At 40.8% G+C, this 16,723-nt stretch overlaps 1 protein-coding gene across 6 annotated transcripts in view; it reads right to left on the minus strand.

Moving 5' to 3' along the window:
* The window catches only part of RBM6 (RNA binding motif protein 6), an 89,363-nt gene that overhangs the window by 16,689 nt on the left and 55,951 nt on the right, over positions 1–16,723 (minus strand). For all 6 annotated transcript variants that reach the window (XM_055558323.1, XM_055558318.1, XM_055558321.1 and 3 more), the window contains one exon: positions 2,198–2,272. In XM_055558323.1, the coding sequence (XP_055414298.1) occupies positions 2,198–2,272 (75 nt within the window). The remainder of the gene's footprint in view (positions 1–2,197; positions 2,273–16,723) is intronic.

Here is a 16,723-nt window from a genome sequence, read left to right on the forward strand (position 1 = left end):
TGCAAAGAAATAGAGGAAGATCTCTTCAAGAAAATTAGAAATACCAAGGGAATATTTCATGCAAAGATGGGCTCAATAAAGGACAGAAATGGTATGGACCTAAAAGAAGCAGAAGATATTAAGAAGAGATGGCAAGAATACACAGAAGAACTGTAAAAAAAGATCTTCACGACCCAGATAATCACGATGGTGTGATCACTGACCTAGAGCCAGACATCCTGGAATGTGAAGTCAAGTAAGCCTTAGAAAGCATCACTATGAACAAAGCTAGTGGAGGTGATGGAATTCCAGTTGAGCTATTCCAAATCCTGAAAGATGATGCTGTGAAAGTGCTATATTCAATATGCCAGCAAATTTGGAAAACTCAGCAGTGGCCACAGGACTGGAAAAGGTCCGTTTTCATTCCAATCCCTAAGAAAGGCAATGCCAAAGAATGCTCAAACTACCGCACAATTGCACTCATCTCTCACGCTAGTAAAGTAATGCTCAAAATTCTCCAAGCCAGGCTTCAGCAATACGTGAACCATGAATTTCCATATATTCAAGCTGGTTTTCGAAAAGGCAGAGAGGAACCAGAGATCAAATTGCCAACATCCGCTGGATCATGGAAAAAGCAAGAGAGTTCCAGAAAAACATCTATTTCTGCTTTATTGACTATGCAAAGCCTTCAACTGTGTGGATCACATCCACTAGTGGTTGTTAAATAGTTTGACGGCTACTACCAGGAAAAAAGCGGGGGTGGGGGGCTTTGGGGGGCAAGAAAATAACAAATGTTGGCAAGGATGTGGAAAAACTGGAACCCTTAGGACACTGTTGATGCGAATGTAAACTGTGCAGTTACTTTCTGTGGAAAAAAGTTTAGTAGCTCCTGAAAGAGTTAAAACACGAAAGTACGATATGACCCAACAATTCTACTCTTGGGCATAAAACCAAAAGAACTGAAAACAGGTTTTCAAACAAAAACTTAAACCTGAATATTCATGGTATTCTTATTGTCAATAGCCAAGAAATGGAAACAATGCAAATGTCCACTGCCTGATGAATAAACAAAACATGGCATATCCATTAATTATTCAGCCATAAAAATAAATGAAATACTGATACACGCTCTAACACAGATGAACCCTGAAAACATGGTATGTGAAAGAAGGCAGACAAAAGTCACATACTACATGGTTCTACTTACGTGCAATGTTCAGAATAGGCACACTCACAAAGATACAAACAGAATAGTGGTTTCCAGAAACTCAATGAAAGGGGAATGGGGAATGACTGTTTAATAGATATGGGGTTTCCTTCAGGGTGAAGAAAAAGTTTTTGAATTAGTGTTGGTGATTGCACTTCACTGTGAAAGTACTGAAGGCTACTGAATTACATGCTTTAAAATGGTTAAAACAGCAAACTAATGTTATGTTTAGTTCATCACCATTTAAAAAATAATTAAATGTCTTTCTAAATTGACAGCTTATGGTAGATATCCATGAACTATGAATGCTTTGGTTAATGACAACTGTATCTATTCAAATTGTATTTCAAAATGTCAAGCTAAAGCCATTACTTAATTTTATCAAGTTGTACAATACTTTTAGTGAATCTTGGTTCAGAAACTGTATAGACTTTTCAAACTTACTTTTGAAACTAACAGCGCGATGAAAAATGATAAAATGTATGTTCACACTCATTTGCAATCAAACTGGACATCTAAAAAGAGTATAGCCTAAAATCTTTAAATATACCATTCAAGAAGAATATGAAGTTAAACAGAGGACAAATACTATGTTACCTGAAGTTCTATATCCTTGGAAACCCCTGAATATCCAAAAAAAATGTATACCTCTCATAGATCCAGCCTCTGTATATAGAGTTTTCGAAATATTAGTAAATCCTCTTTAACCACTCCCAGGAAAGGAAACTGAGGGTAGGCTTTAAATCAAGGGACTGTGTTTCCTTCAGTTCAAAACCAACAAAAACATGGCATATGTCCCTGGGAAAAGGTCTCCATCTACAGGCCTTGAATCCTCTATGGCCACAGGCAGTAGCTGGGATGACTTTGCCCTGACCTTCAGTTCATTTGAAGTGAACCAAGAAAGAACTTTGCCCTTGGCAATGTATAATACACCAGGCAGCATTCCTGGAAACATGGAGGAACTATGACGCTGGATCCTTACTTCTAAAGAGAGGAATTCTGGGCACTCACCCATTTGCAGTACCAAAAATCCAGGCTTGGTACATACTCGAGCGTGACCTCTTTGTCATGGATCATTAGAGTTCCCTGTGAAGACAAAGACAGAGCCATCAACATTAACCCTTGGAGAAATGAAGAGACAGGAAGGCACAAGAGAGCCTTTCCAGTCCCCCAAGCTGAAACATTTTACAAAGAGTGAGCTTATTCATGGACAAAAGGAAATGGCTGTTATAAGCCACAGTCTTGGGGCAGTGTCTGCTGGCAGAGCAAGCTTAAGCTTAGGGAAGGGAGTGGGAGAAGGTGAGATCAGTCTTCAGCCTTGGCTCCTGTGGGTTGGGGGGCGCTGTCTTTGGGCAGGTTAGGCCCGGTCTATCCTCCAAAGGTCATATAATCCCAGCAAGTCCCCCACCTGGCTAGGGAGCTAACACACTATCAAGAAGCAAACTCCTTCCTTCTCAGCACAGAGGCACAGGAGCCCTCTCAATCTCCTTCTTTGCCATAGCTAACTCAAATCCCTGTGGTAAGGTAGTAAGGGCTCTTCACTTTGGTGCCTGAAAACTTTTTTTTTTTTTTTGGCAATACTGCTGCGTGGCAAAAGCACCAAAAGAAAGAGATACAACACTGAAGACAGGAAGGAAAGAGGACTGTGAAAGCTTCACGGCAGGTCACATCCTTAGAGCAGGAAACTGAGTGGCTGCTGGTGGTGGCGGCGGCGGCGGCGGCAGCGTCACCGGGCTTGGAGCCTTCGGAGTGAGCTGGCCGTGAGAAGTGAGAGCAACCGTTGGCAAGTGAACACTTTGGGAAAGTCTGGCACAGGAACAGGTGGGGAAAAGGGGTTCAACAAGCCTGCAGTTACAGAGCTCCTTTGCCTCTGCATTTTGGACAAGACACGAATTCTTTCACACCAAGAAAAATGAAATAAATTTTGTTTAATAATAGACACTAGACAGCAGATAGGTGTTAGAGCAGAGGGGGGAAAAATCTCTGCCTAATGACAAGGGACCCTCACCCACACTTGCAAGTGAACTAACCGAGGATGCGACTCTGGAACTAGCCCCTGCGCTGTGTTCATTCTCCGCCCTCTAGGGTCCTCTGTGTCTCCTCAGACAGGGCTCTGAGTTATACAAGGCATTTCTTTGCAATTGGACCTCAGTTTCTTGCTTGAATCCATACATCTGTCAAATAATGCTTTACCTCTCTGCTTTTCACACCAAAAGAGTCAAGAGAAATACACAGAATAAAATTATTGTCTTGTCAAAACCAAAAAAAAAAAAAAAAAAAAAAAAAAAACCAAAAACCTGCCCGCCTACCTAGGTCTTAGAACCTGGTCTCTGAGAAACTGTTTTGTGGTTTGCTCTTAAGACCAGAGGATGATGATAACAAAAATTTGCTAACCAACTTGAAGTGCTTACTCAGAGCCAAAGATTAAGTGTGTTGTTATCTTCTTTAACCCCTAAATGATCCCATGATCATTCTCTCCACTTCACAGGTGAGGAAACATGCTCAGAGAGGCAAAGTTACCTAGCTCGTCAAAGGCAGAGTCAGATTAACTTCTAGGGCTGTAGGTAAGTGGCTATAGGCTACATTTGGCAACTCCTGCTCACTCTGAGGGTTAGGTAAGCTGCCCAAGAAGCCAATATAGGAAAGAGAGACAGCTGTGCAGACAGGGAGGGTCAGGGGATTATCACTCTGCCAAGCCCTATCATATAGGAGGTTGGTCAAGATGGTATCCTTCCATCCAGAGGCAGTATGTCATTTAAGTCATTTAAGAGTATGGACTCTCAGTCAAGTTCCCTAAATTTGTATCCTGCCTCCACTCCATGACCTTCAGCAAGGTCCTTAACTTCTCTGAGCTTCAGTTTCCTCTATTTGTAAAGTAGGACTAACAGTATGTATACCTTATAAGGTGGTTATGAAGATGGATTAATTCACTGCAAGTGCTTAGCATGGGATATAGTTAAGCTTAATAAGTGTATTTCTCACTTGCTTGTCAGGGGTTAATATTTCATACCCCATTTCAATTTATTGAAAGACTTAAGCTTTCATAAGGGCAGGGTCACTGCCTGTCAGAACCTATATTTTTATGACAGCCTTTAGTGTTAGTTTTCAATTGCTGGACCATATCTGATCAACCAAGCTAAATCTTGCTGGTCTTTTATTATCAGTAGTCAGCCCACTGCTTAGTACAGAAAAGGAACTTTATAAGCATTTATGGAATGAAAAAAAAAAGACTTGAATGCATCCAACTATGCCTGGAAGACTGGAGTGCTCAGCACACAGTAGCTCTGGAGGAAGGTTCTGCTGTCATAGTGCACATCTGTATAACCGTCCATAAAATATGTGGGATGCTATTTGAACAGTGAACAGTGCCATCAGAACAAGGCACTACTGTGAATCGCAGTCAGTTGCAAACTCTGATTTCACCACTTGGAGGCATCAGTAGATTCAGGAATTCCTAAGGCAAGGAGCACATTCTACTTCTCAGATAACAAATATGGATGGATGTTCCAGGAGCCTCTGAGGACTTTCTGCCAAGGGTAGGGAACTTCCCCTGCTAGGAGTACTCATAGAGGATCAATTGGAGATCATCTTCAACTCATGTTAAAAAGGCCATGTATGATTTTTTTTTTTTTTTTCCTGCACTGCAGAGCTTATAGGATCCTAGTTCCCCAGCCAGGGATTAAACCTGTGCCCACTGGAATGGAAGCACAGAGTTCTAACCACTGGACCACCAGGGAATTCCCCATGCACCATCTCTTATTTCTCAGGGTCCTTTATCTACAACTAAGATGGCCCTTTCTTTTCCACCTGCACATGGCTAGATATAAGGCTACCAGAGACCACTGCTAAGGAATACAAAATGGTTGTGAAAGCCATCACTGTTGAAAAACAGCCAACTGTTTGAGTAAGAATAAACAGACACAAAACAAACTCAAATGGTTGACTTATGATCCGATTCCCCAGTTGCTATCATACATCAGCTGCTCAGATATACCAAACACAGGCGTGACATATGCTGTACTCCCCCCAGGCCTGTCAAGTCTTTTCTTCAGGTTTCATAGTCAAGATCTGCCAGTGTCTCCTAGGGAAACAACCTGTGGGGAGCTGGGTAGGATGATTTCATCATTGTTTGGTTGTCCATATTTCATTGTCTAATACCTACCATCTTCATTCACACACTAGAAATTTTATTTATCATTGGAATTAGTGGGTTGTTTATTAAGGCTCCTGAAGCAACCCCATGAAGACTGCAAGTCTGATTAACCACATCTGGCTTCTAAAGATGTACCACCATATATTTGAAAGTAAAACCAAAGATACCCACGCCCTTTCTCAGTCATTGGAGATTAGGCTTAAATTAGATTAAAACCTACTTGAATCCTCCTAAGCTGAAAGCCCTCACTTGACAAAGTCATACAGATGCGTTCCTAAGTATATCTTAATGTGAAGCTGCAAGGACTGAGAGACAATCAAACTTTTGAACTGCAAACCGAGTCCTTGCTCTCCACCTCAGGGACACTGGAGAGTACCATAGTCTGTGCCTGAGGGCTGCTAAATTCAATATGCACAGTTCCATTTCCCTTTTCATCTGCTGCTTTTGGAAACTTGATAACTCCATTTTGTGACCTGTGAAAAGAACCTAGGTCAGAGAATTGAGACTCTACCTTAAGTTTTAGCTGATTTATAACCAAACCCAAGGATTCTTAAGGTACTAGGAGGTATAGGAGAAAATGGAAATGAAAGAACATTTCTGGCAGCAGCTCTGCGTCTTTGTTGAAGATCTCCCCCAAGCACAGTCACAGTTCTACTTTGTACTGAGAATACGGCTGCTGTGTGACATAACAAGTCATCCCATTCAAGAACGGAGAGAGACAGGCAGGATCAAAGGCAGGGGGAAAGTATGTGAGCCTTGTGAATACAACTTACACTGAAAAATCAGCAAGCCCTCTTTGTAGATTTATGCTTCTTCCAAGCACAGGATGGGAGAATCAGGTTACTGGTGGTTGAAAACTGGTACTATCAGAGATAGTAATCTTTATTCACAAAGCAATTATAGTTTACAAAGGCATTCTTCACGAATGTCATCTTGATCGATCCTTGCAAATAGGGGATATATAAAATCTATTTCCACATGGGAAAGTATGACTGAGATACAGAGCAGCCTATTCAGAATTATAGAGCTAGTTAGCAATATACATGGGACCAAACAGCAGGTTTTCTTTTCACCATCTTGCTTTTCTTTGTTTTTAAACTTCCAGAGTGTCAGCTAACTCTTAACACTTGCCACACCACCGAGGTGGCTTCTAATGAAAAAGTGCATAAGCTAGTGTCTAAAGAAATTCACAGGCAATGGCACCATAGGAATTTTTAGAGAAACTGTCACAAAGATCCTGATAGTGTTGCCGGTCCTCCAAACTGGCCTGCTCAAGGTATTCTTAATGTGCTTAAAGCACCTATGATTACTTTAGGCGCTGTGTCTAAGACAAAGATGGCTGCTAACTGGTACTCTACAAAGAATTTCAATAACAACAATCAAATGGATCTGCAGAAATAATAAATCAGGAGGAACAAAATAACAGGCTTAACACAGATGTACAGTCATCTCTTGATAACCATTGGTGACTGGTTCTGGAACTCCACAGATACTACAATCCAAGGATGCTGCAGTCTGGCACAAATGGTGTAGCAGAGCTGGCCCTCTGTCAACGGATGCAGACCTGTGCATGTGGAGGGCTGCTCATATGTCATTCCCCCCAGCATAAAAGGGAAGCTTTTTATAGAAATCTTTTGCAAACCACCTAGACTCATTCTTTCCGCTACAAGGATATGTAACAGCTCAAACATCTCGTAAAACTAAGTATTCTCAAAGGCCAAAACCAAAACGAGGCAGAAAGAGGAAAGGAGAGGAAGGAAGGAGAGGCCAAGAATCCTGATGAAACTACACAGAATGCTTTGTGACAACCTTAGCTTGGTCCACTGACTCCCGGGTACCTTCTGCTTAGAATGGCCTTTCACCTGACAGGAGCCGACTTGCCCCCTGAGCGAGCATGAGGTGAGGTCCTGAAGAGAACTCTGCTAGAAACAGAATCGAACTTGAGGGTCTAAATAACACTGAGGAGCAAGGAGACAATGCCCTCTGAGCAGCGACTTATCTTGATACCTTTTCTTGTCCAGACGAAAGCACAACAAACGTTTTCTAAAATGCTCCTTAATAACACTATTTTACTACCTGACTAATTTATCTGTCATTTCCTAAAAGGAAACAATTTGTATCACGCTAAAACTAAAACCTTATTTGTGTTCTCTGAAGCCATATGGCTGGACTGTGTTTCACTGAGCCCCTCGACCAGGCTCAGCCTCAGTGGAAGTAAGGTCTCAAGATGAACTCTGCTCCAGGAACACAACACAGGTCCCAGCACAGGCATTTGGTGCTGTGAATATAAACCGCCCACTCCACCACCACTCCCTGCCATTCTTCTGTGGATTTTAAAGTGAGATCCCAGTTCCTCCAGAGAATGCCTCTGTCATTGTCAAAGAAAATCAGTGATCTGCAGTTTTGGAGATGATGTCATACTTGGCTCCAGGAAGACTTAGGAAGAAATCAACTCGTCTACCAGGGAATATATGAGACTCTCCCATTCTAAGTCATCTGAGGCAAAAACAAAGAGGCAAAGTATAAACAAACAAATAAATGAAAAATCAAACAAATTAAATGATCAAGACAGCCAAAGTCTTTTCTTTCCTTGTTAGAAGATGAGGCTTGTCACTGCCAGGCAGATGGGGCACTCAGCAAATTCCTTCACCACAAAGAAACGATTTACAAGCTCCAGCTAACAGTACTGAGAATAATCAACAACTACGAACCACTAAGATGCAAATCATTTTTGAAACTTTCAGTTTGTTATAATTTTGCATGGTTTACAACAACATTTCAGCCAATATTTATAAAGACCTCAGTTAAGATTTCCTGGTTAATCAATTATTAATTTCCAAATAAAGATATGACCTAGATCTCTGTGGAAGAGGATATCAGGTTCGAACATAGCTTACTGATGCTCAGAATTCCTTTCAGAATTCAGGCTTCCATAACCTCCATTTTATTCTTTCATATTCCGAGATAACTACTGTTCTAGTTCCCCTGGGCTCTTTTCTTCTGGGAAAAGAGGACCTTAAATTCGACACATACTCAAGCTTCGTTGTCTAGGTCTCTAAACAGAGTCACTGTAGGGGAAGAAAAAGGAAGTTTCTAAAATCACTGTGGAAAACATCAAGCTTATTTTATTTGCTGAATAACATTCAAACCATTTCTCTCATTTCTTTTTCTTTCAGAGCTGACAACTGGAGGTAGCAGGAACAGCCAAGAGAATAGATAAAAGTCCTAAGACACTGCACAGGCCACACAGCTAAGCCCACCACAAAAGCCGTACAATGTTCCCCAGGCGTCCCCCAAAGAATCAGCAGCAGCTATTCTTCCGGCCTCACCAATGAAAAGAGATTATTTCTCCTGGCTCTTTATCTCCTACCTCCCACCCAAGAACCTTAGCTCTCTCAAAAGCAGTCTCTATTAGCCTCTCTGGCTTCAATGTCCTGGGCTCAGACATTTCAGAAAACCCAGTTGACATACTTTCTGCAGAAACAGGATCTTGAAAAGATGAATAAAATACAAACCTGCCAGATTTCTGAACACTGTTCAACTGCAGGGAAGCAACCACCCACCATTCTTTATTTCTTAGTCAATAAGCCACAGACCCAGTGCCACACTGACAGAAGCAACAAGACCAACAATGCAAGCTTCAAGTCAGAGAAGGTTCATTGGGACAGGATCCTTCACTCTTTTAGATTTATTCCTTCTCACACACAAATAACACAGAATTATCAAACTTCAGCCCCTAATAATAAGGGATGGCTTTTCACATGGAAGACGTGCCCATGTTAAATTGGTCCATACTGAGGAAGCAACATCTGCTGAGCTGTAATATCATGGCTGCTACCACAGCAGATACGTCTAGAGGATAAAGGAATGAATGATCTCTGCACAGGGCAGAAATCCAGGAGCCTGGGAGGAGACAAAGCCAGGAAGTCTCTAACACTATCCCAGCTAGAGGTACTATCAAGTGCTACAAAGGAACAGCCTCCAGCCATCAAGAAACCCTCCTGCTCAAACCTGTATGCTTTAGAAATCTAACATACACTTAACCTTTAGATGGCTTGAAATACTCTCAAGACCTAAGGATATACCTTAGAAATAGATTTAAGGGCCTAGATTTGATAGATAGAGTGCCTGATGAACTATGGAATGAGGTTCGTGACATTGTACAGGAGACAGGGATCAAGACCATCCCCATGGAAAAGAAATGCAAAAAAGCAAAATGGCTGCCTGGGGAAGCCTTACAAATAGCTGTGAAAAGAAGAGAAGCAAAAAGCAAAGGAGAAAAGGAAAGATATAAACATCTGAATGCAGAGTTCCAAAGAATAGCAAGAAGAGATAAGAAAGCCTTCTTCAGCGATCAATGCAAAGAAATAGAGGAAAACAACAGAATGGGAAAGACTAGGGATCTCTTCAAGAAAATCAGAGATACCAAAGGAACACTTCATGCAAAGATGGGCTCGATAAAGGACAGAAATGGTATGGACCTAACAGAAGCAGAAGATATTAAGAAGAGATGGCAAGAATACACAGAAGAACTGTAAAAAAAGATCTTCACGACCCAGATAATCACGATGGTGTGATCACTGACCTAGAGCCAGACATCCTGGAATGTGAAGTCAAGTGGGCCTTAGAAAGCATCACTACAAACAAAGCTAGTGGAGGTGATGGAATTCCAGTTGAGCTATTCCAAATCCTGAAAGATGATGCTGTGAAAGTGCTGCACTCAATATGCCAGCAAATTTGGAAAACTCAGCAGTGGCCACAGGACTGGAAAAGGTCAGTTTTCATTCCAATCCCAAAGAAAGGCAATGACAAAGAACGTTCAAACTACTGCACAATTGCACTCAACTTACATGCTAGTAAAGTAATGCTCAAAATTCTCCAAGCCAGGCTTCAGCAATATGTGAACCGCGAACTTCCTGATGTTCAAGCTGGTTTTAGAAAAGGCAGAGGAACCAGAGATCAAATTGCCAACATCTGCTGGATCATGGAAAAAGCAAGAGAGTTCCAGAAAAGCATCTATTTCTGCTTTATTGACTATGCCAAAGCCTTTGACTGTGTGGATCACAATAAACTGTGGAAAATTCTGAAAGAGATGGGAATATCAGACCACCTGACCTGCCTCTTGAGAAATCTGTATGCAGGTCTGGAAGCAACAGTTAGAACTGGACATGGAACAACAGACTGGTTCCAAATAGGAAAAGGAGAACGCCAAGGCTGTATATTGTCACCCTGCTTATTTAACTTCTATGCAGAGTACATCATGAGAAACGCTGGACTGGAAGAAACACAAGCTGGAATCAAGATTGCCGGGAGAAATATCAATAACCTCAGATATGCAGATGACACTACCCTTATGGCAGCAAGTGAAGAGAAACTAAAAAACCTCTTGATGGAAGTGAAAGTGGAGAGTGAAAAAGTTGGCTTAAAGCTCAACATTCAGAAAACGAAGATCATGGCATCTGGTCCCATCACTTCATGGGAAATAGATGGGGAAACAGTGGAAACAGTGTCAGAGTTTATTTTGGGGGGCTCCAAAATCACTACAGATGGTGACTGCAGCCATGAAATTAAAAGACGCTTACTCCTTGGAAGGAAAGTTATGACCAACGTAGATAGCATATTCAAAAGCAGAGACATTACTCTGCCAACAAAGGTCCGTCTAGTCAAGGCTATGGTTTTTCCTGTGGTCATGTATGGATGTGAGAGTTGGACTGTGAAGAAGGCTGAGCGCTGAAGAATTGATGCTTTTGAACCGTGGTGTTGGAGAAGACTCTTTGGAGTCCCTTGGACTGCAAGGAGATCCAACCAGTCCATTCTGAAGGAGATCAGCCCTAGGATTTCTCTGGAAGGAATGATGCTAAAGCTGAAACTCCAGTACTTTGGCCACCTCATGCGAAGAGTTGACTCATTGGAAAAGACTCTGATGCTGGGAGGGATTGGGGGCAAGAGGAGAAGGGGACGACAGAGGATGAGATGGCTGGATGGCATCACTGACTCGATGGACGTGAGTCTCAGTGAACTCTGGGAGTTGGTGATGGACAGGGAGGCCTGGCATGCTGTGGTTCATGGGGTCGCAAAGAGTCGGACACGACTGAGCGACTGATCTGATCTGATCTGAAGGATACACCATCTAGTATATTAAAAGGTATCCCTTTTATTTGATGATCACCAGAATAACCAAGATAAGTGATCATATAAATAAAAATTTCTCTTTTTAAGAAAAACTGGGGGAAAAACATATTAAAAAGGGGAGAGGTTTGAGCAGTGTCAGGAAGCATCCTGAAGTTTCCAGCACACAGAAGAGCAGGCACGTCTAGATTTTTTAGGATAGTTCCAACTTTGTGTTTTGTCCTGTCAAAAGGCAATGCACACCAGTTTGAAGTTTAGGAAGGTAGTCAACATTACAACACAGCTGGCTCCTCTCCAAAATATTTCAGTTCAGTATACTGAGATTATTTCTTCTTGTGGGAAGAGTTCTAGAGTTTTACAGATTAAAAATGCCTTTAACCTTTTTCCTACTGCCTCCTCATCCCCCAGAATCTATAGCCAGAACAGGCTATATTTTCATTATTCAAGAGCAGCTATTTCCTCACAGCAGATGAAATATGGGGGGTTCAGTACTGAATAAAATCTAGCAATGCTCTCATACAGATTTTTTTTATGATAATTTTTCAAAACACGAGAACAACAAACAAGTATTGTTTTAAACAAATAAGGAGCATATATCTTGACCTGAAATTCTTATCAGGAGAAAAACACACTGGAAAGTGTTTTTTATTATTGCCAGAAGTGAAGAGAGACAAATGGAGTAAGAAAGTTTATGCTAAGAGGTCAACTGTCTGACACAGTCCACCACATATAAAATGCACTGTAAGCAGCACATACAATGGACAAAGCTGGATGTTACCCATAGAGGAGAAACTGATAAACCACACTTATGTGAGAGAGCCAGCAATAAGTAGGATCAAGGCATATCTATCTATATATAGATAGATATAGATAACATGAGCCTGGCAGAAATGCTAGTGCCTTCAGGGAAGGAGCATTCTATTTCTGCCCTCTATAAATCGTACAGTTTACAAACAATAAGTCATAGAACAACTCATACAGAAAGGCTATACCCAAAGACGCCTAGTTAAAATATGGTCTTTATCATGCTCTAACTTCTCTAGCTTCTGAATTCAAATATTAGACACGAATATCAACAGTCTATGCCACAGTGCCTATTTAGCTACTATGTGTCTATTTAGTGTTTGTTTAGCTAGTATTTAGTGTCTATTTAGCTACTATTTAGACACTAATATCAACACTGTCTATTCCACAGTGTCTATTTAGCTACTAGTCCTCAGTCTATGTGACATTTTAAACCATACAAAAACAGAAATGTACATTTTAATATTTTATTTATATATTTTATTATTGTTTAGTATTTTTATTATTAGGATAATTTTATTATTGGGATAATTATTTTATTAGTAGTATTTTATTATTCATAATTTTTTAATTATTAGGATAAAGTTTGAAAAAATAGGTTTCATACATGACCTAAATGAATTTGGAATCTGGTTCTTAGCCTGGAAAACTACGAGAATCAGAGTAGTCTCCCAATGACTATTTGCTTCCTTTTTCTTGGAAGCAAATCCTTGATTTTTAACTGGGTACACGGCTGCCTAGACAAAGAATTTTCCCAATCTCCCTGCAGTTAAGTAAAGCTGTAACTAAATTCGAATAAACTGGACATAAGCAGAAATAGTACTTGCAGAGTTCAGGAAGCATTCATTCTTAAAGGAATGTCCATTTTCATCCTTTCGTCTTTACCACTGGTCGGCAAGTCAAAGTGATGGCCAACACCCAAGGTGCCACCTTGGACAATCAGGTCGCAGCCACACATTGAGGATGACAGGGTTACACGATGAAAAGAGCCCGAATCCTTGACGATCATACCACCCTAAGAACACCTGGATGGCTTGGATTTTGTTTATGTTAAAGAGAAATAAATCATCTCAATTTAAGCCATAGTTAATTCTAGTTTTGTGAGCGAGTTTTTTGGTGAGTTTTGTCACTCACCAAATCTAATCCTAACTTACCTAGATGCTTTTGGAGATTATTGGTGATAGGCAGAGGGAGGTATTACTCTGCCCCAAAGACTAAGACTTTAAAAAAAGGTGAAAACTAGTTAAATAGTGGAACAAAAGATATAAAAAGTAACAATGAAAAAAACCACATGTTTATGTTCTGCCAGGCACCAGTACTGAATCTCCGTCAGTAACCTAGAGATCCTGCTGTCAACTTCACACTCAACAAGCATCTGCACCTCTCCCTTCCCAATGCCTTCCTTTTACAGATGTTTACTTTCTGTTCAAGCTACTACTGTTCTTCTAACCTCTGAGAGGCCTCTAAATCTGCTCTATCTTGTTCCTCTGTCCAATATCCAGTGTTACCAAACCTTAAAGAGTCTTCTTTCAAGCCTGACATTTTCATTACATACCTGCTCCCACCCCCTAGTGGAAGCCATCATCTCCTCACATCTCAATTTCTGCTTCAGATTCTAACAGACTTTTTACTCTGCGGTTTCTCCCCTCTAGTCAAGTCTATATTCTATTACAAGAGTTTCCCTATAGTGTCATTCCTGTGGTTCCCTTGTGTTTTTAAAGACTAAATGTAAGGCCCTTGACAACCTACTTTGCACTTTCCAAGCTCTTCCTTTCACTACTTCCTGGAGTATGACAAACAAGATGTGGTGACCGCTATTAGAACAATACTATATTACTATCTGCTACCAAACATAATAGGGTAGAAACCTAACAGAAGTACCAGAATCTGGCAGGTCAAGAGGCTACTCACGTTGGGAGGATAAGAGCCCTCTAACTGTGCAGAAAGATCACTAAAGGCTTATGAAGAAGGAATAGTCAGAAACCCCACTTTCAGTGTGCATTACCATACAGAAACAAATATTTAGCACATTATACGCTGCCAGTTCAGTTCAGTCATTAAGTTGTGTCCAACTGCGACCCCATGGACTGCAGCACACCAGGCTTCCCTGCCTGTCACCAACTTCCGGAGCCTGCTCAAATTCATGTCCATCAAGTCGGTGATGTCATCCAATCATCTCATCCTCTGCCGTCCCCTTCTCCTCCTGCCTTCAATCTTTCCCAGCATCAGGGTCTTTTCCAATGAGCCAGTTCTTTGCATGAGGTAGCCAAAGTACTGGAGCTTCAGCTTCAGCATCAGTCCTTCCAATGAACATTCAGGACTGATTTCCTTTAGGATTGACTGGTATGATCTCCTTGCAGTCCAAGGGACTTTCAAGAGTCTTCTCCAACACAGTTCAAGAGCATCAATTTTTCAGTGCTCAGCCTTCTTTATGGTCCAACTCTCACATCCATATATTGGAAAAACCAAAGCTTTGACTAGATGGACCTTTGTTGGCAAAGTCATGTCTCTGCTTTTTAATATGCTGTCTAGGTTGGTCATGGCTTTTCTTCCAAGGAGCAAGCGTCTTTTAATTTCATGGCTGCAGTCACCCTCTGCAGTGATTTTGGAGCCCAAGAAAATAAAGTCTGTCACTGTTTCCATTGTTTCCCCATCTATTTGCCATGAAATGATGGGACTGGATGCCACAATCTTAGTTTTTTGAATGCTGGGTTTTAAGCCAGCTTTTTCACTCTCCTCTTTCACCTTCATGAAAAGGCTCTTTAGTTCCTCTTTGTTTTCTGCCATAAGCGTGGTATCATCTGCAAATCTGAGGTTACTGATATTTCTCCCAACAATCTTGATTCCGAGCTCAGTACTATCTTGAAATTACCTAAGCACATGCCTGACAACACAGAGTCCCATTCATCCCAAGTACTCAAGAGACACAAGAGGCACTTTCCTAGGCAAGGCACCCAGACTCATGTTCTCTGACCTTAAAGAGGTCCAGCTAAGCTTAGAAATATGATAGGAATAAGCTCAAATGTTTCTATGAGCTGCCTTCCAGTTCATAGTGAATTCATGCATTGCTCTGGATTCACAGTGCACAAGAATCAAGTTAAAGAAGAAGAAAGAAAAACACCTTTACTCTATATCTTTAAACTAAGATACCTCAGGAATTATTAAAGAAAAAAAAAAGTTGACTCTGAGCAGGAGAACCTGTAAGGAATGAAAAGAAGAAACCTGACTGTTCAACTGCAATTTCTGGATATGCTCAAAACCAAGTAACAAAGGCTGATCCATGTCCAAGGCAGCAAGTGCTTAAAACACAAAAAACAATCCACAGTCCAAGGGAAAATTCAAAATGGCAGTGTGAATGCCCAAGGTATCTAAGAACTGAAACCTGGTCATTGGAACTGTGAATATTCTGTGTTTTCAATACCACACCACTCCAATATGGAGCCTAATCCATTAGGAGAAAGCTCTTGAAAAACAACAACAACAAAATGCTCTAGCATTTCCACTCCTAGACATATACCCAAGAGAACTGAAATTTGTTTATACAAAAATCTGTACATAAATGTTCATTTATGACACAAATGAACTTATCTATGCAACAAAAATAGACTCACACACATAGAGAGCAGACTTGTGGCTGCAGGAGTTGGGGGAGGATGGACTGAGAGTATGAGGTTAGCAGATGCAAATTCTTACATACTGAACGGATAAACAACAAGGTCCTACTGAACAGCACAGGGAACTCTATTCAATACACCATAATGGCAAATAATATGAAAATGTATATATAACAGAATCACTTTGCTGTACAGCAGAAACTGACAAACACAACACTGCAAATCAACTATATGTCAATTAAACAAATTTTAAGAAGATATACCACATTCTGATCTGTGAATAATGTTATTGTGGGGAAGTTTATCCTAAGCCAGGAGTACTTTTTGTCATGAAACTAAAATAATCAATTCTTTCATTGGTCCTGTACATGAATTTGAATACTTGTTTTAATAAAAATGGTATTTGATATTTTATTTTTGAGATTATAATCCTGGAATAATCACTGAAACTGTGTTAAATTTCTTTGCTTTCTTTAAAAAAAAGGGGGGGGGGAGGGGCGATTCTCTTTTCTGAGAGATAATTCTTGGGAAACACCAGGTCATATTCAGGTAGTATACTTGTTTTCAGCATTTCAAAAATTCTAATAGATATCCCATATATATCTACCTTAAGACTGTGTGTTAGTCACTCAGTCGTGTCTGACTCTTTGCGACCCCATGGACTGCAGCCTACCAGGCCCTTGGTCCATAGGATTTTCCAGGCAAGCATACTGGAGTGGGTTGCCATTTTCTTCTCCTTATTCACCTTAAGACTAGACAGGGTGAATAAGGTGTCCTGTTGCTTTTCTACTTCTACCCACTATGTATGTATCAGGAACCAACAATTTACAAAAGAAA

Source organism: Bubalus kerabau, chromosome 20 (assembly GCF_029407905.1).
Source record: "Bubalus kerabau isolate K-KA32 ecotype Philippines breed swamp buffalo chromosome 20, PCC_UOA_SB_1v2, whole genome shotgun sequence".
Taxonomy (NCBI): domain Eukaryota; kingdom Metazoa; phylum Chordata; class Mammalia; order Artiodactyla; family Bovidae; genus Bubalus; species Bubalus kerabau.